Here is a 26804-nt window from a genome sequence, read left to right on the forward strand (position 1 = left end):
AAAAAAAAAAAAAAAAAAAAAAAAGAAGTACCAGCCTGACTCCAAAGCTCAGGATCTTCGTATTCATCAATCTCTTCCCAGTAGGGTTGGGATCCCTGTTATCAGAAAGAATGCAAGGGATTCAGCACCCCAGTACTTCTTTAGCTTGGAAGGAGGCCAAAATCCCTGGTTTCCATAGCTGTGTGCCCCAGACTCCCCTCTTCAGAGAGGGCCCCTAAGGAGCAGAGCCCCTGATTCAGGACCTTACAGGTAGCTTACATATGCTCTATGCAAATGCATTTGACCTTCATTAAACCTCACCTTGCTGCAGCATAACAATATTTGCTGATTATTTACTACTGGGCAATTGCTTTAGTTGTATTATGTCATTATGCAGTGTGTACTGGGCACATTTTACCTATGAGGAAACTGAAGTTTAAGGAGGTCAATTACTTGCCCATAAGCTTATAACTATACGTAGGGAAGCCAGGATTTGGACTGAGGCCCGTGCAAACCTCAAAGCTTCAGTCTTGATTGTGACATGGTTACAGTACCTTTCTGATTTTAGTTTACCAAGCATTCTGAATCAGTAAGAATGTTCTTGGTGGAAAGTAACATGTTAAATGGAAAAGAACAGTATTAATTCACAGTGCAGAATTAGAGTAAGCTTCAGGGCTGCCTTAATCAAGGGCCTCTGCCTTTGTTTGCCTCAAGTTCTCCTTGCTGTGCCCTTCCTATCCATCAGTTTTCTCTTCAAGCTGTTAGCAGGAGGCTTTAGTAGCTCCATACTAGTCAACCACACACTCCAAGTCTAAGGGAGAGAGAAGCTGACTCTCTGTGTGACTCTGTCTATACCTTTATGCCTGTCCCCTGAAAATTAGCCAAATAAGGTCATAAACTCATTCCCACACCTATCCATGTCACTTGGAAAATGCCACTCACTGACTTGCCCAGGGCTGAATTTTCTGAACCAATCACTGGCAGGGAAGAGTACTACGACCGCCTTCATCAGGTTTTGCTCCTGGAGTGGAAACGTCTGCTACGTTCCTTAGTCGTTACTTCATTGGAGTTTACAGCAACACTTTGTCTATAAATGGAGCAATCATTTCCATTTTTCAGATAAAACAAGTGCACAGAGAACATATATATCTCTCAGGGACAGGAGCACGTACACAGAAGCCAGAATTCAAAGCCAGGTCTTCTAACACCAAGTCCAGAGCTCTGTCTGCTGCTCTACAGCAACTACAACCTTATCCTTCTCTCCCTGTTTAGAAGAAAAATTCCATTATGCTGCTAGGATATTTTTATCTTCCAGTTCTCTCCTTTAGTATTTATATATTTTTTCTAATTCAATTATTACTCCCTTATAAACTCTAGTGAACCATTTATAACCAAGTCAGGAGACTCTGGTTTGTTTGCCTGTTTGTTGAGATGGAGTCTTGCTCTGTCCCCCAGGCTGGAGTGCAGTGGCACAATCTTGGCTCACTGCAACCTCCGCCTCCTGGGTTTAAGCAATTCTCCTGTCTCAGCCTTCCAAGTAGCTGGGACTATAGTCACATGTCACCACATCCAGCTAATTTTTGTACTTTTAGTAGAAACAGGGTTTCACCATATTGGTCAGGATGGTCTCAAACTCCTGGCCTCAGGTGATCCACCTGCCTCGGCCTCCCAAACTGCTGGGATTACAGGTGTGAGCCCCTGTGCCTGGCCCAAGTCAAGAGACTTTGTCAGCACTTCCTTTCTAATGAAGTTTTATAGCTATTATTTAAAATAAATACATAGTCTGATGTACCTTAAAACCTATTTGGTTTGATATAATTTTTCTTCTTCAATCTCATTTTATTTCTTATTTTGGAGATAGTGTCTTGCTCTGTTGCCCAGCTGGAGTGTAGTAGTACTATATTTCTGCTCACTGCAACCTCCACCTCTAAGACTCAAGCCACCTCCCATGTGAGCCTCCCGAGTAGCTGGAACTACACGTGCAAGCCACCATGCTTGGCTAATTTTTGTATTTTTTGTAGAGAGAGGGTTTTGTCATGTTGCCCAGGCTGGTCTCGAACTCCTGGGCTCAAGTCAACCACCTGCCTTGGCCTCCCAAAGCGCTGAGATTACAGGTGTGAGCCACTGCACCCAACCGAATCTCACTTCCTAAAATAAAATCTTGAGTTGAAAAAGACTGTCCTTTTAAAACTCTTTTTCCACATTTACCATCAACACACTATCAAGCCATATCCCCAGGCCCTTTGGCGCTTCCTACCTGTATTCACTCTCTGTAACACACCTAATGAGAAGAGGTTCTGGTCTGTGGGCTTTTAAAGCAACAATGTTACAAAGGTAGCATTTTTTTCCTTAAAGGTATATAACACAAATGGCAAAGGGAAAAAAACCTTCAAATATCTGCTTAGCCACACAAGACAGTGTTTCGACAAGAGTTCTAACAGGAACTTTTGAGACCGAATCTCACTCTGTCCCCCAGGCTGGAGTGCAGTGGCACAATCTCGGCTCGCTGCAACCTCCATCTCCCGGGTTCAAGCAATTCTCCTGTAAATAGTTAACTGGCTGGCAAATGCCTGTGACTTCAGTAGCTAGCAGAGCCCTGGAGGCTGCTATAAAGGAGTCTCTTGCACTTTGGGCACACTTTACATTTAAACTATGCTGCTGAGAGCTTCACCTCCTTTCATTCTCTCAACCATCATGCTCTGAAGGCAAAAATTAGCATATCCAGTTTACAGATACAGAAACTGAAGCAGAGGTTTGCTTAGTTAATAAGGGGCAAAACGATAACTGAAACTTCCGCATGGTTGTTTCAGGATCATTTCTGTTTAGGGTGCATTATTTTGATTTCTGAAAAGCTAGGGAAGCTGTATGAAAGATGTCAAGGCTCGGGAGCAAGTTTAGCACCTCTGATCCTGCATTTTAAGTTTTTGAATCTTTCATAGTTTTGGTCTTTCTTTGGTGTTCAGGAAGTGTAAGCAAGATTTGATAGAAAATTTGATCAGAAGATGCAACAATCGTGTTGACATAAGGCCAATTTATAAAAATTCAAAAGACGCTATCAAGAATATGTGCTGGTATCATCTAGCGTAACTCATAACTTGGCCTTCCAATGGAATGAGATCATTATATGTCAAATAATATTAAATGTACTATTGATTATTTCGAAAATGTGTATTTTATGTAGACAAGAAGAAAGAGATGAAATGGCATCAAAGAAGCTTCTCATTTTTCCAAATGTGAAGACTTGGGTGTACAGTCTTGGGGGTGCTCCTAAAATAAAGAGCTGAGTTAGAGCATGGGAAAAGATCATAATAGGAGAGTAACCATGGTGAGGAGAAGACACGGAAGCTGAACAGAACAGTGATCCTGGAGGCCACATTAGAAATATCTAGTGCTAAGCGTGAACATTTTGTTTGTGAGCAGAGTTGCTGGGAAGTAGAAAGGAAAACTACAGTGAATAGCATTGCTGAGGGTGGGATTAAGCAGAAAGCCACGGCAGCTAAGAGAGCTTCAGGATAAAAGGCTGAAAATGTCTCTGCAAGGTCAAGCGAGTCACAGGACACTTGGGGAGCCCAAGCACACTTGGAAAGAGTTAAAGATGGAGCAAAATGAGGAGAATGAAGCAGAGACTGAGCAAGTCTCCCTGTGGGGTCCTGAGGACTGCAGCAGAACAGAACGTGCTAGGGCTTCAAAGGTTTGTGACAGCTATATCTGCTTGAATGTGCAGGAGAAGGAGAAACTTCCCTCTGAAAGACACAGCTCAGCCCATTTATTTCTGTTTCGGAAGAAGTCCCCTTAGCTTCTTGTTATGGTATCATGTTGAAATTGGTTTCCCAGTGAAATTCGGCCTGGTGGGAGGTGTTTGGATCATAGGGGAGGATTCCTCATTAACAGCTTGGTGCCATTCTCACAGGAGGGAGTGGGTTCTCACTTTTAGTTCCTGTGAGAGATTTCCCTCTACCCCGGAAAAGCTGGTTGTTAAAAAGAGCCTGGTCCCTTCTCCTCCTCTCTTCTTTCCTCTCTTGCCATGTGGTGCCTGCTTCCCTTTGCCTTCCATCATGAGTGGAGGCTTCCGGAGCAGACGCTGGCACCATGCTTGTATAGCCTGCAGAACCATGAGCCACATAACCCTGTTTTCTTTGATAAATTGCCCAGCACAGCCTCAGGTATTCCTTTATAGCAACACAAATGGACTGAGATACTTGTATTCTATATGCCTGCAGAACTTTATTCCAGAAGCCAAATTTATAACCTATTCTTGTAAATATAAACTCACTAATGGGCATGGTTTATTGTAAAGCAATGTACATGTCTTCAGCCTGTTTTCCTATTTTAAGGCCGCCATCATCCTGGGACACTTCATTCAACTTAGCAGGGTTCAGTTGCTTGTCCCAATTTCTGTCTGGATTAAAAGATCCCTGTGCAATCACTGAAGTGGAGGCAGGTCCATGTATGTGTCTCTAGGGTGTTGTTTTCTCATGTAGGGGTTGGTGAAAAGTGGGGATTTCTCACACTATGCATAGTGGATTGCCCTTCTATCTGCCAGTTTCAAGCCACCGTTCAATACGACTTATATGTACAAAAGAAGACCTGGCACAAATTCAGCACAGCAGCCCACCCACTGTGGAATCCTGGACATGCTGGTTTAAGGGGGAAAAGGCCATTTAATCTGGGTTCCCTGGCAGCCCAGTCTTCTTGTAGAGCAGGGCAATGTGTAAAATGCAGTGCACCAATTGTCATCCTTTATTCTGGCCAGTCAGCGCAATTATCTACACGAATAGCAACTCCCACTGATTTCAGCAGGAGCAACCTATGCATGCCTGAAGTCATCATTTTTGTCTGTAGAGGAGCTTTGCTCTAAAACACAAATTCTGTCTAATAGGCATCCTCAACTGTGTACTGAATAAATATGCCATTTGCAGGCATGCAGATTTCAGGGGCCTTGGGCCTTTCCCCCCATGCACAGGCCTCTGGCATCTTTGGCGCCCTTACAGTGAGGGGAACACTCTGCAGAAGCCATACTTCTCTGTGAGGAAGTTCACATCTTACAGACATCAAAATGAGTTTTGAATTCAGACTCAGTCTAAAAATAAAAGCACTGAGCTTTGTTCCACGTGAACTCAGAGGGCTAAACTGAAAGGCTTTAGGGCCCCTGCACCACTGTTTTACATAAAGGATGATGATTCTGGCTGGCTGGTGTCTGAATCTTGGCGCCTGTAGTCTCTACCGACCCACTGCCCAGTTTGTAAAATAAGTTTATTGGCTTAGTTTTCCTTGGCCTGGATGAAACGAACATGGGAAGATGACAGCAATTCAACTTCCTCTAGTTGATACTCTAATTTTCCTGTTAAAATCTAATTATATGCCATTGTTTAAGTCAGGATTCACCAGAGAAACGGAACCAATAGAAGATGTGTGTGTATAAAATAAAGAATTGGTTCACATGGTAGGAAAGCTGACAAGTCCCAAGATCTTTGGGGTAAGCCAGCAAGCTGGAGACCTAGGAGAGCCCATGCGTTATTCTAGTGCAAAGGCCCAGCAAGCCCAAGACCCATGAAGAGCTGATGTTTCAGTTCAAGAACAAACACAGAAAAAAGGCAACGTCCCACTTGAAAGGCAGTCAGGCAGGAAAAATAATTCCCTTTTACTTGGGGAGAGGATTAGCCTTTTTGTTCTACTTGGGCCTTCAACTGATTGGATAAGACCCACCACATAAGGAAGCACCGTCTGCTTTACTCAATCTACCAATTTAAAAGTTAATCTCATCCAAAACACTCTCATGGAAACACCCAGGATCATGTTTGACCAAATATCTGGGCATCCCCTGGCCCACTTGACACATAAAATTAATCATCAAAGTAATTAAAGAGATGGTGTTTGTGGCACACAGCAACAATTAAAGAGCCAAAATGAGGGGAAAACATTTTCTAATTCAAACACAATTTTTATACCTCCTTTGAATAAACACATGATGAAAGATGGCCTATTTAATACAAACTCAAGAAAGCCACCTTGCTACTAATCCCCCAATCCCACCCCAAGCTTGAAGAGACATTGTTGTTACTTAGGAATGAAACTGGTGTTTCAAAACTGCGTTGCCATTATGTTTCTGATGTAGACTCCTCAAATCTGGTGGAAATAGTCTGAATTATTCTAAATCCATTGACCAGATGAGTCAAAGGTGGCTCGGGGGTTGGAGAGGGGAAGTAGCTCATCTAAGGTCACACTCTTTGGAAAACAAATACACCTGCATTTTTAAGAACTCAGGAGAATAGCTTTACTTCCCAATGTCCATCCCCACATTCTTAGTATATGGTGGAACTTCCTCCTGTAGAAATGATGGACATCATGGTTAATTAAAGAGCTGATTTCAGCAGCAGGGAGAAAGGAAAGGTTTTAAGGTGATGTTTTTCAAAGGGGGACTTCAGCAGGTGCTCCCTCATTGAGGTAGCTCATTTCTAGACACTTTGCCCTGGCTTTGGATTCTGGGAGATTCCTTGGTATGTGGGTGGCATGCAGGGCACTCAGGATGGCCCATTCCTTTCTGCCGGGCTTTACTACTGGAGCATGTCCAATTTCCAAGAACCGTATCTGTTTGCCCAAAGGTAACAGCTCCAAAAGTAGCCCGGGAATAATCACTGATGGGAGTTGGAGATAGATACCCAGCTCCCTCATTCCTCAGGTGAGTAAACTCTTGAGACTCACGTTCTATACTCCAGTGTTGCCCACAGGCTAAGCTAAGGTAGTAGCCAGGCTGAGGACATGTGCTTGGGGCACGCACAGTTAAACAGGGCCTTGTGATCTGCTGCTGTTGTCCTGAAATTCGAATAGCTTTTGAGCAAGAGAGTCCGCATTTTATTTTGCAAATTATGTATCTGGTCCTGGTGATAACTGGCATAACATTTTTTTGTTTTGTTTTGGCTGGTTTCCCTTCTCTCTCTGACTTCCCCTATTGGTCTTTCCTGTACTTGCTGATAATTCACTTGCCCTTGAATTTTTGTTACAGCAAGTAATTCTGGAAGACCCCAAACTAGACTGTTGTAAATGTCATTATAATCCTGAATAACACTGCAAAGAATCAAACAAAGCTATCCTACTATTTCGTTTAAGTAAGACAATAATGCACATGGGTTGAATAGTCACCAAAAATAGTCATGTTTATATCTTCTGTCATTACCATACCTCATTGTAATATCCAAGGGGTTTATTAGGAAGTAATATCCAACTAAACTTCCCAACTCCTCTGCACTGCAGACCAAGGGCTCAGGTGAATCAAACATGCAAATCTCTCCCTGAAGAAGTAGGACAATAAACAACAGCAGAGTTGACATTTCAACAACGGCTCTGCATGCCATCTGTTTTAAAGAAATTATTTGTCTTTGCCAGCATGTCAAGAGTAAGTTCACATAATTGGGAACTACTAAGGCACATAAATTCTTGATTATTTACAATGACAGGATTATCTATAGACATCAAGTCTTTTTTTGGTAATGTCCAAAGAATTTTTTTAAAAAGCAGTCCAGGGAAATAGAAATTTTGTAGAATGCAATATTAAGGCAAGGTATTAGATTGATTCAATTTTCAACTAAAGTTTCAGAAAATGGTGTAAATAATAATTCTAGTTCAGAATGAGATCGGATAAGCTCATCAAATGGAAAGCCCATGTATTCTCCATTGTTATAGCCCTAGGGTTCAGCACAGTTCCCGTAATGAAGTCAATGCCTGATAAATATTTAGTAACTGAAGTGAACTTGGTTTATGACTGTGCCTTGAGCTTTGAGTACCAGAAAATGAAACTGACTCAGCCTACCTGTGGAGCAGCTAGCATTTTTCCCATTAGTTACTTCTTACTGACTGGAACTTCACTAACGGGCGAAGCCCCAGGCCATGAGGACAGTCTGGGAGGAAGAGAATGGAGGCAATTAGTGGGTAGAAAGTCGGGGTGAGATACTGCACGTGCCTAGTGGTTGTGGTTCAGGCACCTGTAATAAGAGGGGGATGCCATGGTTGAGAGTTGGCTGGAGAAACAGAAGGCCATCTTAGGCCTTTCTCACCATGTGTGAGGCTTATGGCCAGGAATTTTTAAGATCGAGTTCATTCATCCTTAAGGCATTCTAGTCTTCCATATGAACCCTGTTACCAACTTGTGGTGAATTACGGGCAAGACACAATGCTTTTTTATGCCTTATCTCCTGCATCATTCAGGAAGATGATATCTAGCTACCTCTACGTCAGACAACCCTTTTACATAATAACTATAATAACAATTTAGATAGATGCTTGAGTTCCTGCTAGCACCTGGAATGGTGTCACATTCAAATGCAAAAACATATTTAATGCTCTCCATGATGCTTCGTCTATTATCATTATCTCCACTTGGCAGATAAGGGATTTGGGGCTCAGAGAGGTTCAGGAACTTGCTCAGTTCCTTGGCAAAGGGAGAACTGGAGGAGGCCATAGCTATGTGACCATAGCACCTGGGCTGTGAGACTGTTGCAGGAATCAATGAAAGCACACTCAAAAATGCAACGCTTGAGGCAACTACATGCTGGTAACATTACTGTTACCAACAAGGGCTGAGTTCTGCCCAGAAATCGCTGGATAAGCTTTGCAAATTTTCCAGTGAACTTAGATCCAATGACTGAAACACTGTCTTCCCACAAAACCATAGGAAATGGGAATTTGACAAGGGCAGATATTATAAAGTTCAGGTAGTACATCCACCTTCCTCGAAAAGTTGCAGAAATTTGGGCCACGGGAAAGCATTAAAGTTTATCTTGAACAAGCTCTCTCTCTATGGTTGAGGAGAGTTAGAAAGACAGAGAGAGAGTGAGAGAGGGAGGAAGTATTTTGCACTAAGTGACAGAATCTAAAACTATGCTTTGGACTCTTCCCTGCCCCACCACCAACATTTGTTACCATAGTACAGCATCTCTCCATCACTTTTAAATCTCCTTTGAAAAACCTGACTCAATTATAACCCAGAAAATAAGTTTTTTTTTTTTTTTAAATTATGAGTTGCATAGGAAAGGGACTGATTTATTTAAACATGTTTTAAAGCAGAATTATAAATACTTTTGAAATCAGGAAAACATTTTGACTGGGTCCATGGTAAGGGGAAATGACATCTTTGCGAAATGTGACACATTCATTTGCAAGCAGGGCGGCCAATGCCCACCCCAAATATGTTCTTGTACACATAGGATTCCTTCCAAATGGTCTCTGAAAGCAGAACTCATGCCTGAGTTTCAAATGGGCAGAAAGGTGCTTTAAAGTTTATTTCCCCTCTGTTTGGGAGCTGACACAATGGAGTTACAGACAGACACTGTTTATCACAGTGGCAGGAAAGTCTCTCTTCAAATTCCTCCAGCTTTTATAATCAAACAATAACATCTCCAGAGTATAGGTTTTAGCTACATAGGAAACATATTGGAAATTGATTCAATGCTCCTGGTTTGGCTGTAACAATGTTTCATAACCTGGTAACCTCTCAGCTTGTTCTTCCCCCTTCCTGAAAAGCTTTTTGCTGCAAGAAGGTGGCAAAACAAAGATAAAGCAAACGTCATCCTTTTATCTGATCCTGTGCAAAATGAGTGGAGCAGACACTGTACCAGTGATAAGATGATTGCTAAATGACTCTTCTCACATTCTATCAATGAGCTGATGAAAGAAATTAAGACTGACATTGATAAGTTATTTTTCCAGGCACTACCATTTTCAAAAAATGAGAATTTCTCTTTAGAAGCAGAAAGCCCTGGTTGCATGTCTATGACTCATTAAAAAGTACCAGATCAGCTCTACGTTGTAACAGATTAACTGGAAACACATACATAGTTTTCCTTTCTCTATATCCCATTTTCTTTTTCTCTGGCACATCATTAAGGATTCATTTAAGCCAAGAACACCCTGTTCTCAAGATCTCTTTCCTACCTATTTTTTTTCTCAGTGACACATTTCATTAAACAACTCAATTTTCATCTCCACAATTTGCCACAGCCCTCACCTGATCTATCATTCTAGCATTTTATGTCTTTCTCAAGCTAATGTATTTCTCAAACATGCTAGATTTAGTGGACATATCATTGGGAATCCAGGTAAAACTGTGGATTAAAGAAACTAGTGACTACGAGGAATTCTTGAGCTTGTTTTACAGGACAGTAGATAAGGAAACAGCATGTTGAAATCCCTTTGGCTTGCTAAATGGCAAAACTGGCTGAAACTGGTTGGAACCAATAGAGCTACCTAAAATCTGCACAGAATAGACTTGCTTGCCAGATGAGTGACCTTTTGACATTATAGCTGGAATTTCTAATGTATGTTTCAGACCAATTCCCCCTGCATTTGCACATATGACTCATGAAGAGGCATGAAGAGACAACTGCACACACCCTAGGGACTTTCCAAACTTCCCTCTTTCTTCCACTGATCACTTCCCAATCCCAAAATCCTCCTTCCAAAATTTCTCCCCTCAATATGCTGCTTTTAGGCTGTCATGGAAGATAGGTTTGAGCTAGCCTCCTGTCTCCTTATTTGGTTGCCTTGCAATAAACCTTTCTCTGCAGAAGACCGGGGTTTTGATGTTTGGCTTTCCTTTGTGTGTGGGCAAATGAACGCTATTTGGTTTGGTTGCACTGGTGAAATGAGTGTGTGGATCATTTTCATGGAGGTCATTTTTCATTAAGTTCACATGACTGAGTTCTTACAATAGGGACAGTGACTTCCATGCTAGGTTATAGGGTTTTTGTAAATCCACAGGTCATCTGTGGCCAGCCTTTTTAAAAAATAAGTCAAGGCTGCTTTTCAATCACTAATTTTTTTATTCCCTTCAGGCATACGAAATGCTAGTTTTAATGGCACTTAAACCATAGACAGTTCAACCTATCTATAATGTCTAGTAAACCCAGAATCATCTGTGGGAGAATGGAGGGCAAAGAGATGAGAATTCAATGGTTGCCCACAACCTCTGTTTTTAACTCCTCTGCTGACACCTGACATGCTTCAGAATGATGACCTAAAACTCTATAGTGTGTTAGGGACATGTCCCTTTCCTTCCCTCTCTGTGTTCTCTTGGCATCTCTCTTCTGATGCCAAAGAGCTGCTCCAAGGGTACACAGGAAGAGGATTGGGATGGAGGATGAATGGCATGAATCAGAAGAGCAAACCGAAGGCAGGCTGATGTGGCCCAGAGATGTGTTTTGTTTTGGATGGTCTTTTTAACTTAAAAAATTACAAAAGATACTTAAAATACAGGAATGCATATTAACAAATTATTAAATTATAATAATCAGCATAACCCACCCTAACGACTTTAACCATGATTTTAAACTACTCATGTACTCTTCTCTGAACACATCCTTCAACCCCATTACCCCTTGATAAAGTAACTATCTTGTTAATTTCATGTTATTCATTAATTCACTGTTTATTCTTACTATATTGTTTAGTTTTGCTCAGTAAACAAATAGAATCATCCTGTAAGTGTTCTACTACCATTGGCTTTTTTTCAATCAATATTGTTTTTGAGATGAATTATGTTACATGCAGCTGCAGTTCATTAATTTTCACTGCTGTATAGTATTCCACAGCATAGGGATTTCAAAATTTGTCTATCCTTTCTACTGCTGATGAACATCTGGGTTATTTTCTAATTTTTGCTATTAGGACAATGTTACCATAATCACTATGCTATGTATTTCCTGATATGCTTGCCAAGGGTTTTTCTAGGGCCATGCCTTCCAAACTTTTTAGACTATTATCCACAGTAATATATTAATTTTTACATCATAAACCAGTATACCTTTGTATGTGCACGTATATATAAATGTGACCAAAATGTCACAATATTTTTCCTTACTACTTGTATGACACTCCAATAGTTTCATTAGGAAAAAGAAATAAAAACAAAACAAAAACAAATGCTAACCTTAACTCACAGACTCTATTTCATGACTCACAGATGAGTACAGTTCCAAAAGTCTTTGTTTAAAATATATTTTTTCTGTTCTCAATCTAGCTATACCAGGTTTCTTTTCCTTAATATAGTGTGGTATTTATTTTTCTGTCTTTTTACTTTCAATTTTCCTGTGTTGATGTTTAGATTTATTATGTCTAAACAGCTATAGCTGCTTGATAATCTTTGCCTTTAACTAGATATTTTAGTCTATTTACATTTATTATCAATCCTCTATATTCATATTTCTACCTTTGATTTTATGCCTTCTAGTTGTCCAGCTTTTCTATATTTTTCTTATTTTTCATGTTTTCTTTTGGTTTGTGTTTCTCTTCATTACTATTTCATTTTCCCTTTAGTTTTTCTGCTAGTTGGGAAATGTTGTATTTTATTTCTACCCTTAAATATTTTAACCTAGAATTTTTCACATGCAAATATAACTTACCAAACTAATCTATTAATTCTTTTCCTTAACAATATAAGGACATTACTTGATTATCACCCCTTCCCACTCATTTCCAGTTCTATTATTGTTCAGGACTTATTTCTCCTTTGACATATTTAGTAATGTACTTTTATTGTTACATATAGAGTGTTTACCACTTTCTCTATTCATCAGCTCTCCTGCATTTCAGATCTTCCTGAGATCATTCTTTTCCTGTGTGATATAAACTCTCTAGAAGTCGGTTTAGTGAGGATCTACTAGTAGAAAATTTATTACTTTTTTTAGCCTTGGAAAATGTCTTTGTTTCTTGAAGCATAGTTTCACTGAGTATTCACTTCTAGACCAATAATTATTTTGTCTCAGATACAAATTATATCTTCAGACACTACTGAAAACATAATTCTATTGTTTTCTGGTTTTCATTGTTGTCATAAAGAAGTTCACTGCCATTTTAATTGTCAGACCTTACTAGATAATCTGTATTTTCCTTTTGTTGTAATATCTTTCCTTTATTTTTGGTGTTCTACATATTCACCAAGATGTGCCTAAGTGTAGATTTCTTTTTATTTACCTTGCTAAGAACTAATTTGGCTTCCTGAATCTGAGGGTTGATAACATTCTTTAATTCAGCAAAATTCTTAGTCATTAATTCTTTTGAAATTATGTCTATCCTTTTCATTTTATTCTCTCCTTCTAGAGCTATAATTAGATGTAGGTGGGTTTTATCATCTTTTCTTTAATGTGCCTTAACTTCTCTTTCATATTATCCACTTCCTTGTTTCTCTGTTATACATTTTGTGTAATTTTTTTCAACTGTATCTTCTAGTTCAGTAATCTCTCTTTAGCTATAATAAATATTATCTACAAATTTTTATATTTTGAAGTTTTTTGTTCCTTTCTTAACTTCCATTTCCATTTTTATTTAGATATACTAAATCTTTTTATATGCTCTATTAGATAATTTTTAATTCTGTAGTCTTTGCAGGACTCATTCTGTGTATTATTGTTTTTTCTGACTCTCACTAATGAGTCATTTTTTCCCCCTCATGTTTTGGTTGATTTTCTATTGTGAGTTAGTTTTGCTTGGAACTTCCTTTATATTTAAAGTTTATAGTGAGTGCCTCAAGAGAGGATTTGAGTTGGGTTCTGCCAGGTTCCAAGGGGTACTGTTAACCTAAGTCTGCATTGTTTTTAAACTTTTCATTATGGTAAATGTCAAATGTTCTCAAACAGTGTAATATATCCTCATATACCTGTTGTCCAACTCTTAGGAAATGCTAACCTTCTGCCATTCTTATTTCATCGATTTCCTCTTTTAGTTTCTTCTCTGGAATATTAGAAGCACAACTGGGACCCTTTTGTAATTTGAAGCTGGGGGATTTATGGGACACAAAAAGAGTGAATTAGGTCCCTGAGCCACATGGGTGCAAGCTAATGATGCACAATCTTCAGAGGAAATATTTTTCTCTTCTTTTTTCTCCAGCTAGTGTTAAGACAGCGTTAAGGCTGAGTCAGGAATTTATTCCCAAAATCTTCCTCTACAGGGCGGCTTTGAAGTTACTGCTCTTTGGAGTCCAGCTTTATACAGGGGAGGGACTTGTGTGTCTTTGATCTAACATTTCACCCCAGTCAGGCCCTGGGCTTTCATTATGTCAACAGTTTAGCTCCTTAAAACCAGGCTCTGGGTAGGGTGAATGACGGGGATTTGAGGAACGTTAGAGAACATGTTTTTCCAACTCTGAAGAGTTTACCAGGATGTGAGACTTTTGGTGTTGAAACCAAGAAAGTCCCAGCACACTGGGACCCCTGGTCACCCTAGCTCCAGGCCATTAGAGACCAGCACAAACTCCATGGGCAAATGCAGGCTATGGCGTTCTCTTGCTCCCATGGATTCCAGCTTTCTTGCTATTCCTAGCCTATGATGAATTCTTTGCCTGCAGCTCAGCCATAAATTTAAGAAAATATGTAGAATTTTATGTTATATCCTATACTTTTGGTAGATGTGGCATTCTGTAAAAGGATTTTGAAATTCTAATTTGGCATACTGCCTGATAAAAGAAAGTGCCTGCAGATTCATGCTTTTGAACTGAGCCCATATTTAAACATATATCATATGTCACATAAGATATCTAGGATTTGGCTTCTTGTGAAAAATGGGAAGCCTTGCTACATACGGCTAGTATCCTTCTGTACTGACAACTAGAGTTGCTTCCCTAGAACAGGTCATGCTCTTTACATCCTTCCAATACCCATCACTCATACAATATATGCATGTGTACGCAAGCCCAGCCTGCGCCGCTCATTGACCCAGGAGCTTTCATTTTTGAGTAACTCCTGGCTAAACAATCTACAAAAGGGACCCTTGGACTCTGGTGCCTGAGAGAGGTGATCCAAGAAACATTTGGTCATCATTTAGAATTCTTGGGAGGTTAGTCAACTTTACTTCACAGCTACGGACTATAGTCTTGGTTTGGATGATGGTTCCACTCCATTCTTGTCACGCTGCTGAGCAAGGCACATAACTTTGAGAATATCCATTTCCTCATCTGCAGATAGCAACCTTCACACTTAACTTGCAGGGCTGATGTGAGGACAAAACAACAACTTACGTAAAACACCCAGGCCAGTCCCCAGCATGTAGAAAGCTCTTAATAAGGAGTAGATAGCAATGCAATGTACATCATTGTCTTACTTTATTCACAATGTTCTGTCACATTGGACGGCTTTCAGGTTTTTGGGCTGAGGCACACTGCTGTCTGACTTAGGTTCAACCCTCACCTATTCCTTACTATGCCTTAAGTTACAAACACAGGCTTATACTTACTTTAAGTGACTTAATTCCTTTTGGGAAGTTGAAGGAACTGTAAAAAATTGGGCCTCTGTATAGCTAGTTCAGTTTCCCCAACCTTGTACTTTAGAGCAATGGGCCTTGTAAATGGCCAGGGAAAGGGCAAACCTTAATTAATATGCCTCACTGTTACCTGTTCAGTGGGGCTTTTCCCCTTCAGGTACCTGGTTAAGTCATGCGACCTCACAGGTCTGCATCTCTGCCTCTGGCCCTGGCAGCTTGGCTTCCCAATCTGTGGCACACCACTCTCCTCTTTCTCGAACGTCAAACCCTTCCTTCTTGTACTTCTCGTTCCATGGCAGGTAAAGGTACCAGCCCCATGGCTCATTCTTTTAGGGTCTAGGGGTGCTAATCTGAGAAACACACTGCTGCTATCAGCCAGTGATGCTTACTGTGTGCCTTTCCAGAGACCACCTGTGTCATCACAAGCCACTAGGGGCTTTCACTCAAAGGAATTGCCAATGGGTGGGAAATTCAGACATATTCTGGTAGGCTGGCATGAGAGCTCTTTTTTGGGGGGTAGGTAGCCCTTTGGAAATCCTTAAATATTCTTGGTTGTCCATCCTTTCACATGAATATATGATTCTATTTATCACAGTACACCACTGATCAGGGAAGAGTTTCATGAGGAGGGAGGTGACTGGTGAGTTTGGTTGGCTCAATGACAAGTGAGAGAAAATGAAGTAGCATTTTATTGCAAAAGTCTAAATCTGAGCATCATAGCGATCAACAGTAATGCCTTAACATGTAGGTCTGCTTTTGAAAATCCCCATAGTCTACATGTTGTCTGTTGGGCTAAGTTCAAATATCTAAGCTCGGCTTTCAAGGTCTCCACCATCTGGTCCCATCCCACAAATCCAACTGTATCTACGCCTCATTCTGTGCTCTAGCTAAACCTATCTTCCAGTGTGCCATGCGCCTTCCTATCTATAGACCTTTTCTCATGCGGTTTCTCTTGACTTCAAGGACATCTTTCCTTTTCTGAAGAAATCCTACCCTTTAGGGCTCTGCTGCATATCAGAATCACCTGCGGATCTTTAAGACCTACAAATGCTGGGCTCCCATCCCCAGACATTGTGATTTAATTAATATGGGGTATGATTTTGGTGTATTTTTAGAGGCTCCCCACGTCATCCTCATGTGTGGCAAAGTTTGAGAACCATTGAACTAAATGGCAGATGCTCTTAAACTTCAATATATTACTCACTCAACTCTTGCCTTTTTCTGACAGACAAAAACCAATGCTCCCAGTTCCACTAAAGTGGGGCTGTGTACCCTGATCTGTGCCATCAGATGTATGTAGAGCACACCTCTCTCTTATCAGTGATCACAATGCATTTGAATTATCTATTTGCTTCTCTGCCTCCTTGCTAATCTGGAGTTCACAGAGGGCAGATACTGTGTCTTATTCCTCTTTGTATACCCTACAGCTGATACAGGGCGTGGTTTGCAGAAAATGCTCAATATGCGCTTGTTGAACTAAATAGAACTTAGTTCCCTGATACAATCTATAGGAGTAAATATTTTACAAGAGTAAAAAAGCCATACTTTTAACACTGTAAGTCCATAATCCTCTCTCTGGTGAAAAAAATAGAAGAAAGGGGTCATAGACTAGGATTCGATATGTTCACAAATACAGAAACTTCCACTGAAGCTTTATTTGGTGACTATCTCTGTTTGTGAGAAAAAAGCACTCATATGGAGCAAGTTGACAGTAAAACCAGAGAACCAGCCAGGAGGGGATGAAAAACATGGAGGATGACATATAATGTTATAAGCACAGGGCTTGGTGTGTAGTAGGTACTCAATGAATGAATATGAATATTATTATTTTCAGTCCTTTGGTCAGAAGATATCACATGGTCCTGTTTTCATGGGCCTAAATTCATGACAAGCAGAGTTTACACTTTAGGCTGCCTTTGCTGAATGCAAAACTCCCCCTTTGGAGTTTATTACTTGTCGTTAGTTATAAGTGGGTGAACTCAGTGCAGCCACGGTGGACTTTTCCTTGCCCAAGATACCAGTCTACAGTACCTCTTAAATGATATTTTTTTATGTCTGAAAATGCAGAAGTAAAATAATGTTGGCAAGTATTACTACAGGATCTGAAACATAAAAAAACCATTCCATACTATTTCCCCATCCATAGGCATGATTATCTAAGTAGTTTGGTGCCAGTCTGATAGTATTCAATAGAACAATATCTATCAAAGTTATTGAGAACATTTGCACTTCCCATCCACATTTGGTTTTGATTATCAATAGCTCTTCCTGTCTACAATTAAGCCTAAATGTGTTAGCACACTATTCACAATGTGACACTCGACTTCAGCAGCCTTCTGCTCAAAAAGCTGTGACTATCTGGTCAACTTTCTAAGATATACTTTAATTTTATTTTATATAAGAATGCCATTTCCTCTATGTCAAATTTCTAAACTTTCTTCATATCTTCTTGGGGGGACAAATTGGTAATATTCTTGAAATGAGACAGATAATTATCAAGGACTTTAATTGACCCGCAGCTACGGTACTAGAAGCCCTAATGTCATATTTAATTTTAGGGAAAAAGGTTAATTTTAGATGCATTGTGTTCCACAAAGTATTTGTTTGAACATCTACATACTTTGTTGGTGACCAATTATGTATTTATTCATATACATGGTGATGGCAAATTAATCCAAGTTCAACATGTTTTCCAAAAAGTTACTCAAGGTTAACTGCACAAATAGAGAGCAATGATAATTTAAATTATGCAAAATAGGAACTATGCATAAATCGTTGAAATCAATTACATCTTTCCTAACAACTTTCTAAATTTGTTTCCCTATGAATTTTTTTTTTTTTTTTTTTTTTTTTTTTTTTTTTTTTTTTTTTTTTTTTTTTTTTTTGTGAGACAGACAGAGCTTCACTCTGTCCCCAGGCTGGAGTGCAGTGGTGCGATCTCAGCTCACCGCAACCTCTGCCTCCTGGGTTCAAGTGATTTTCCTGCCTCAGCCTCCCAAGTAGCTGAGACTACAGGCATGCGCCACCATGGCTAGCTAATTTCTGTATTTTTAGTAGAGATGGGTTTCACCATGTTGGCCAGGATGATCTCAATCTCTTGACCTTGTGATTTGCCTGCCTTAGCCTCCCAAAGTACTGGGATTACAAATGTGAGCCACCACGACCGGCTTCTCCTATGATTTCTTAAGTGATAGTAAGAATTTGCATGTGTTCTCTTAGCACAGCTCAACTGAAGTTACAAAGTGATAACCTTGATAGGGGGCTGGCTGCAGGCTGAGAGGCTAGATGTCCCTAATACCCATTAACTTTTTGTTTCAGAGTTAGGAGAACCTCTATTTTTTGCTGAATATATGGCTTCCTTCCTTGAATAATGTTTCCCATCCTGTGTGAACAAGTACTGGCCAATGGGATGTTAGCAAAAAGGATGGGATAACTGCTGGCAAGAGTCCTTAAAAGGATAAGCCATGTCCTTCATCATCTTCCTGCTTTTTGGAAAGTGGACATAAGGGGTGGTTTTTCAACAATCATCTTAGACCACAAAGTGACTTTGAGAATGAGAATCATGAGGAATGGAAACCATATGAGACAGAAGGACAAGATAGGAGAGTCTGGCATCGCTCCATTAGCTTGGAACACCACCCTCTGGGCCTTAATGTGTGACAGCGAGACATTTCTATTCTTATTTAAATCATTGCACTTTATAGTTTCTTCTACTCCCATCTAAAACTAATTCTACTGGTACTAATGGTTAGAAAAATCCCGTCTTAGATTTAAAAATCAACGCGGTTTGGAGAATTCAAATGATAACATTTACATATGGATAACTATTGGTAGATATGTTCTATTAAACTTTGATACAATAAAGTAGGTCCCAGAGTTCCTTTAATTTTGATAAGCACCTAGATCCTGGGTCTTGTTCTTTATGTAAGTGAAGCACTTGATTCAAGCCTGTGAAATCTTCCCCTCTTTCCTGACCAAAGAAACAACCACAGCCATTAACATTCTGGCATCAGGCCAGTCATCCTCTCCTCTGCTATGTGAAGAAGCTACTGTATTTTCTGACCTTCATTTGAATGTAGTATAGAGATTCCTTGATAATAACAACTGTATATCATATGACTCTTCTATTTTTTCTGTCTCTACCTAACTGCAGATGGGCACATTACTGCTGTGGATTAGATGCTTTATGGTTGGATGGTAAAAGGTAATAAGAACAATGTCTGTGTTACAGAATGGCCATTATACAGGATGCTCCAAACCTCTTCTATTTGGCTTAACATAGCTTTGTCTCAATTCTTAGCCTCAATGCAGGCTACTTTTCAAAAGCAGAGTTCTACCATAAAACAACTCGTTTTTTCCCCTGGCAATGATTCTTGTGCAATTCACTGAAGTAAGGCTTGATTCTGTCCTTTCTTCCCCAACCTAAATTTGCTTAAATCCAGTACCGAGTGCCCCAAACTTATAGATCCCAAGAGTTCTTCTTAACTATGGATAAAACTTTGCCTGAGTTCTTGTTACAGTACAAATATATGGCTGAAAAAGGTACCTGTATAATCTGTTACTACATGGATGTGAGTTAGTTTACCACATTAGCTAGTTAAATTCTAGGAAAGGATAAGGAATAAAGAAACGAAACACCCTGGAAAAATGGAAATATACTGGTTTATGGTGTTAAGTTACTCAAAGGTATTTACTGAGCACCTGTTGTCCTGCATGATACTTGAGCTGCAGATAGGAGAGCCTCCTCTGAGGAAGAATGAAGGAAGGACAATAGACTGGGGTGGCAGGACACTTTGGAGGCAATATCACTTTCCAGAGTAGGGAGGAGAGCACCTCCCAGGTACCTTTCTAGAGCTATCCAAGGAAAGTTAGAGCATCAGGGCTAGGCCATGTCCTCTGCCATGCTACATTCTGGGGTAGGAACCCTTCTGGCTCCTGCAGAAGAGGCTGGGAGCATACCCAGACAATGGGGAAGAGTAAATAGATCTCATTCGACCCTGGGGCACTGGGGTATATGCCCATTAGACTACTGGGAAGATTGTTCTTTTCAACTCTTTTAAGTTTGGGGAAAATCCATGTGTCTTTCACTTCATGAACACCTACCATACATCCCAATAGGATTCAATTTTTTTGTGACTCCTATTGGGTTTTTGCTTCAATAATATTCTTCCCCAATTTCCTCAAAGGACATTTTCCCCTCTTTGTAAGATTTTCCAAATCCCCTGTTTCCTTTTAGGGAATTATTTTAAATTATCACTGGCTGATGTTTTCAACATAAGACAATGAACAATATTTGAATTCCTACTAATTGTTAACTCTGATAGACAATTAGTGTAATACATAGGGTAAATGTATGATAGCAGGTAAAAGTTAGATAGCAGGAAAGAATAATTAGAAATACAGTAGTTGTGATCATTGGTGTTAATACTTCTATTAGGCTAGGCTACCCATTTGCTTTGTTTAGTCTAACATTTATGAGGGCAATTTAAAAAAAATGTAGTTGTTTTATTTTACTTAAGCATGAATCTTGAATTTCAATATAGAGCAGGTTTAGTTAACAATATCTTTTTTTTTCTTTTTTAAAGGATCAGTCTTGCTCTGTCACCTGGGCTGGAGTGCAGTGGCATGATCATAACTCACTGCACCCTTGGACTCCCAGCCTCAAGCAGTTCTCCTACCTCAGTCTCCCTAGCAGCTGAGACTACAGGCGCTTGCCACCATACCTAACTTTTTAAAAAGTTTTTGTAGAGATGGGATCTCACTCTGTTACTCAGGCTGGTCTTCAACTCCTGAGCTCAAGCAGTTCTGCTGCCTTGGCATCCCAAAATGCTGGGATTACAGAGATCAGTCACTGTGCCTGGCCAAGTTAACAATGTCTTATCTTGTAATCAACTCATAACATTTTGGTTAAACTAACGTGATTACCCTTAATCACAGAAATGGAAACATTCAGATTCACAATTTTCTTGATTGTTCTTTGTCAAAGACGTTAGTTAATATGGGTTAGAAGAACAACACATTTAGATTTGCACAGTTGCTGTTATTAGAAACATAATATGGTTATAAAATATTCCAAGAATATATGACAATACTTAGGTTAGACAACATGAAGAACAATAGTATTATCAGGGTGTAAAAAATATATATTCTCAGCCATTCTTAAGGAATTAAGAAAAACAGCCATTTGACTTTGTTGAGACTCATACAGTCTTAAAACGGAGGGACTTTGGCCAGGTGTGGTGGCTCATGCCTGTAATCCCAGCACTTTGGGAGGCCGAGGTGGGCAGATTACCTGAGGTCAGGAGCTCGAGACTAGCCTGACTAATGTGGCAAAACCCTGTCTCTACTAAAAAAGCACAAAAATTAGCTGGGCATGGTGGTGGGCGCCTGTAGTCCCAGCAACTCAGGAGCCTGAAGTAGGAGAAGCTTGAGCCTAGGAGGTGGATGTTGCAGTGAGTCGAGGTTGCTTCTCTGCACTTCAGCCTAGGCAACAAGAGACTCTGTCCCCCCTCTCCCAAAAAAAAAAAAAAAAAAAAACCATGGAGGGACTTTTTAGATCTGTGGGGAACCTATTGACTGGTTAGCCTGGGAGACAGGCTCAACCCTCTTCTCCCTGCTACTTCATGCAACAAAGGCTGGAAAACAACATGTTAACTTTCCCAGCATCCTTTGCAGCTAGAATTGGCTGTATGATCCGTTTCTCACTAATGATCCCTGAGATGGAGTCTATGGGGGAACTTTAGCGAAGTTTTTACCCTTCCTTATACTTTTGTCTTAAATATAAATGACTAGAGTGGTGGGAGTCAATTTGCAACCAAAGTCTACAAGCATGAGGACAAAAAGCTAGCGTGGTAATCATGGCCAAGTAAATAGATACAATGAGCCAGGGCTTTTGAAAACATTGTTGAGCTGCTACACACCTCTTTCATGTTTGCCTTCCTCCAGTCCTTTAATTCTGTAAAATGACTGACTTTATTATTTATGTAATGCATTGTCAGGCTATTTCACTGTCATTTATTTTTGGCCAGTAGTAGCATATTCATATAGTTCTCTACCACTTTGAAGAGATACATCTGCAATGATCTGAATACCAAGTCAATTATCTATCATAAACATGGTTCCTGCTATCTGCATGGTTCAATGTACTTCCATTAGAGTAATCTGACGCAGCAGTATCCAACAGAACACTGATGAAGAACATATTCACATAGAACACATGTCTGTGTGATGAAGGAATATATGTGATCTATTTACGATATAGAACATACATTCATGTACCACAAAATGATGTTTTGGTCAGCGATGAACTGCATACACGATGATGGTTCCTTAAGATTATAATGAAGCTGAAAAATTCCTATTCCCTAGTGACATTGTAGTTAAACAATTTAAGCATTTTATGTAGTCATAGTGTAACCCATTACTCACATGTTTGTGGTGATGCTGGTGTATAAAAACCTATATGCTGACAGTCTTATAAAAATCTAGCACATACAATGATGTAGAGTATAGAATATTTGATAATGATAATAAGCAACTATTACTGGTTTACATACTTACTACTATACTATACTATACTTTTTGCTGTTTACACTGTACCCTTCCATTTATTAAAAAAAAAAAAAAAGAGTTAACTGTAAAACAGCCCCAGGCAAATTCTTCAGGAGGTAAACAGAAGACATTGTTATCACAGGATATGACAGTCCTATGTGTGTTATTGCTTCTGAAGATCTTCCAGTGGGAGAAGATGTGGAGGTGAAAGACAGGGATATTGATGATTCTGACCCTGTGGAGGCCTAGCTAATATGTGTGTTTGTGTCTTAGTTTTTAAGAAAAAAATTAAAATGTAAAAAAATAAAATTTAATAGAAAAAAACTTAAGAGTAAGGATATAAAGAGAGGCTTTATTTTTGTACAGCTGTACAATGTGTTTGTTTTAAGCTAAGTATGATCACAGAGTCAAAATGTTAAAAAATAATTTAAAAGTTTATAAAGTAAAAAAATGACAGTAAGGCAAAGTTAATTAATTTTGAAAAATTTTTTTTCAATAAATTTAGTGTGGCCTAAGTGTACAGTGTTTATGAAGTCTACAGTAGTATATGGTGATGTCCTGGGCCTTCACATTCACTCACCACTCACTAACTGACCCTCCCAGAACAACCTCCAGTTCCTTAAGTGCCCTATGCAGGTATATTTCCTTTTATCTTTCATACTAGTATTATTTTAACCTTATCTTTTCTATGCTTAGCTATGGGTAGATATACAAATACTTACTATTATGTTTTAATTGCCTGCAATATTCAGTACAGTAACATGCTGTACAGGGTTGCAGTCTAGGACCAACAGCTATACAATATAAAATAACTGTGTAGTAGGCCATTCCTAGGTTTGTGTAAGTACACTCCATGATATTCCCGCAATGTTGAAATTGCTGAACGACATTTCTCAGAACGTATTTCTGTCATCAAGTGGCCTGTGACTGTACAGAATACAGGAGCACTGAACATGCAAAATGCGGCTAGTGTTATTGAGGGAGTAAATTTTTAATTGTATCTTGTTTCATTAATTTAAATTGAAACAGCCACATGTGGCCAGTGGCTATCACATCAAATACCACAGATATAAAGAATTGGTACTTATGAAAAAATGCTTTAAGGGATTCCTGTAGTTCTCTTAGAAAAAAATTCAGCTTGTGACTTTATATTTATTATTTTACAGGCCCAAGAACACCTCATTATGGAAAAATGATGACTCAGCAGGCTTTGCACAACGTCATGTTTGAAGGCTGTTAAACAATATATAACTCAAATATTAGCTAACTATGCAGAACTGATACCAATTTAAGCATTTTACATTGACAACTATAATAAAGGATGTCTTTTTGGAATAATAATCTTATTCAGACTATACTCTTTCAGCTATTTAAGACTTTTGTGTTCCCAATTACAAATGAAAAGAATAATAATGGCGTGCCAGTCTCATTAAGCCATGGGGGTACAACAACCCTCTCAGGCAAACTATAACTTATAGTTGGCACAAGACCTCTGAATATCCTAGAAAATCAGCCACAAAGTGTGCCATCGTGGTGCCAAGTGGTGGAATCCTGAGAGTGGGCAGCTAAAGGTGCTCCAAATGAAAGGAGGGGAGCAATGGATGCTGATTCTACCAGACACTGGCGATCCGTGGGGCCATTATGTCCTGGAACACAGTATTCAGTACTATCTCCTACACCCAAATGTGACTTGCAGAAATGATTCCATGATGCCTCACTGCCATGTGTAAAGCTAAATAATCAGCATGCTCACATTCATGGCTATATTTAGTGGCTGAGGGACAACCAATTCTTCAAGTGTCCAAGGTGGCCTGGAGCAGTTAAAGGTGTCACTTCTTCTACCTCTTGAGGAGGATGGTAATCTAAGGCAACTCCTCCATCACTGGTTACCTCCCAGCTGCTGAAAAGAGGTCAGCAAAGTTCCTGTGTGCTGGGAACTTGAGTTCCTTCAGTGCTGGGCACAATTTTAAGACATGCTGACAAGCTGAACTTATTTCAGAGACAGGACTATCTATATTCTGAGTTTTAACAGAAATGATTTAAAAAGTGAGTTGAGAGTTTTGGCAAGCCATATTTTTTTATTCTATATTTGGTACTATGTGTAAAACATTCAATTTATAAAATATTTTATTTTAGAAAGCCACCACCCACACCTCTAAACAATAGACATTTGTTTGCACTAGGTGTTCTTGAGACAATTATAGAAACTGGATTACTCAGTATCACTTTCATTTCATATTGACAAGTACTCACTTCTCATCAGTTTGCTTTGCATTCCTTTGCAAATACCTATGTTTTCCTCATCGGTGCTGTTTTGACCCACTGATTTTATGGTAGTGTCCAATTTCTAAGGAGATAATGGCAACCATGTATGAATATTTAAGACTCAGTCTTGAAAGAGCAAGGCATGAGACATGGTCTCTAGGAATGTACCATATCTGAAAGAAGGATACATGTAGAAAAAGTCTCAGTAAAAGATGTATGAAGATGTGAATTTTTACCTATGATGTGACTCTGAAATACAGACTCTGCAACTGCATCTTCTTCATCCTCTTGTAAGTTTTCATTTCCCTCTTTTATCTGCAGGAAGAATAAAATGCTGCAAGTTCTTATTCGTTTTATTAAATAGATATTTTTGCAATCCACAGAGTAATGATACATTCTATAACAAATATGTGGGCATATGTGTGTGTTTGCATGTATATACATGTGTACGTGCACATACATATACATATATATTTTTCATTCCACTTTTCTCCACTCCATCATTTGGCTTTGTTACAAGTTTTAATTAATAAGAGCATATTTTCAGACATATAACCTAATCTCTGAAGGAGAGAATTTACAGGGTATCTAATTCTACACAAAATTTTAGAGATAACAGCTTTGCTTTTTAATACTTGATAAAATCAGTAACACAGGGCAGTTAGGAAAAATTAAAGTCTAAGGAGGTATAATTCCTCCAGAGTCAGTGACTTCCACTACAAGTGATTTTAATAAGAATAAAAATATATACTTTAAATATACTTGGATCTCCTGGCTTTTTCCAGGAATGTAACTAAAAAGATGATTTTTAAAAATTCTTCCCATAATGAAAGGAGATGACAATGATGTATGTATGATCAGTGAACTAGAGCAGTGAGTCATTTATCTAGATTTTTTTCAAGCCAAAAACATTCCTTCTTATATTTCGGTTGGAAGGCCCAGACGCTTGATTGGGCAGCATCAAACGGAACCGATACAGAATTTAATGAAGTCTCAGTATTTTACAGATGAGAATCCTGATGTCCAGAAAGTTTCCTTAAAGTTGGCACGAATGTAGTAAGTGGCAACACTGGTATGAAAGCCCAGGTCCCCTACTTTCCAATCCAGTAGCAAGAGAAGTAGGAGCATCATCAGCCATACCAACCACAATAAAAACAGTGAACACCTACATACTGTGTGGCAAGTGCTGTTCGCAAGTAAGATCTTAAAATCCTTACAACAGTGCTATGAGACGTGTACTATGGTTAGCTTTATTTTAGAGATAGGGACCTATCCCAGGGCAACAGAGAAGGTAATTGTCGAAGTGGTGGCACTGAGATTTAAACACAGCAACCTGACTCCAGATTTGTGTTTACTGCGGGGACCTTTGTTATTCTCAAATTTCCACTTGAATATGCCTGTGTAGACTTGGCCTGAATATCAAGACAACTTGGGGGAATGACCCTATGTAGCTCTTTTAAAATACATTCCAGCCAGTCACCAAGCAGCCAATGATAATAATGTGCAATGCAATGGGTGCCCTCGTTAGGCACGTACATTAGAGATTGCCAGTGGATTTGCGGCAGGGCTTAGTTGAATGCCAATAAATTATTATTTTATACTCACAATGTGAAAGTTGTATGGCTGCATACTGACCTTGAGCTGGATTTAACTTTCTGCTTTTGCCTCCTATTTTTCATACTTAATGGAATAAGACCAATTATTTACATTTTATGACTGCAGTTTCAATATTAGAATGTAATTGGTGCTTAATCTGTACCATGCTG

The 26804-nt window shown here is 39.3% G+C and overlaps 1 protein-coding gene across 1 annotated transcript in view; it reads right to left on the reverse strand.

The window, feature by feature from the left end:
- Positions 1 to 26804, reverse strand: part of NCKAP5 (NCK associated protein 5) — a 977727-nt gene that overhangs the window by 80180 nt on the left and 870743 nt on the right. Inside the window, exon 16 of the mRNA XM_037741167.1 lies at positions 25275 to 25353. Coding sequence (XP_037597095.1) covers positions 25275 to 25353 — 79 coding nt within the window. The remainder of the gene's footprint in view (positions 1 to 25274; positions 25354 to 26804) is intronic.

Source organism: Cebus imitator, unplaced genomic scaffold (assembly GCF_001604975.1).
Source record: "Cebus imitator isolate Cc_AM_T3 unplaced genomic scaffold, Cebus_imitator-1.0 Scaffold95, whole genome shotgun sequence".
In the NCBI taxonomy this organism is placed as follows: domain Eukaryota; kingdom Metazoa; phylum Chordata; class Mammalia; order Primates; family Cebidae; genus Cebus; species Cebus imitator.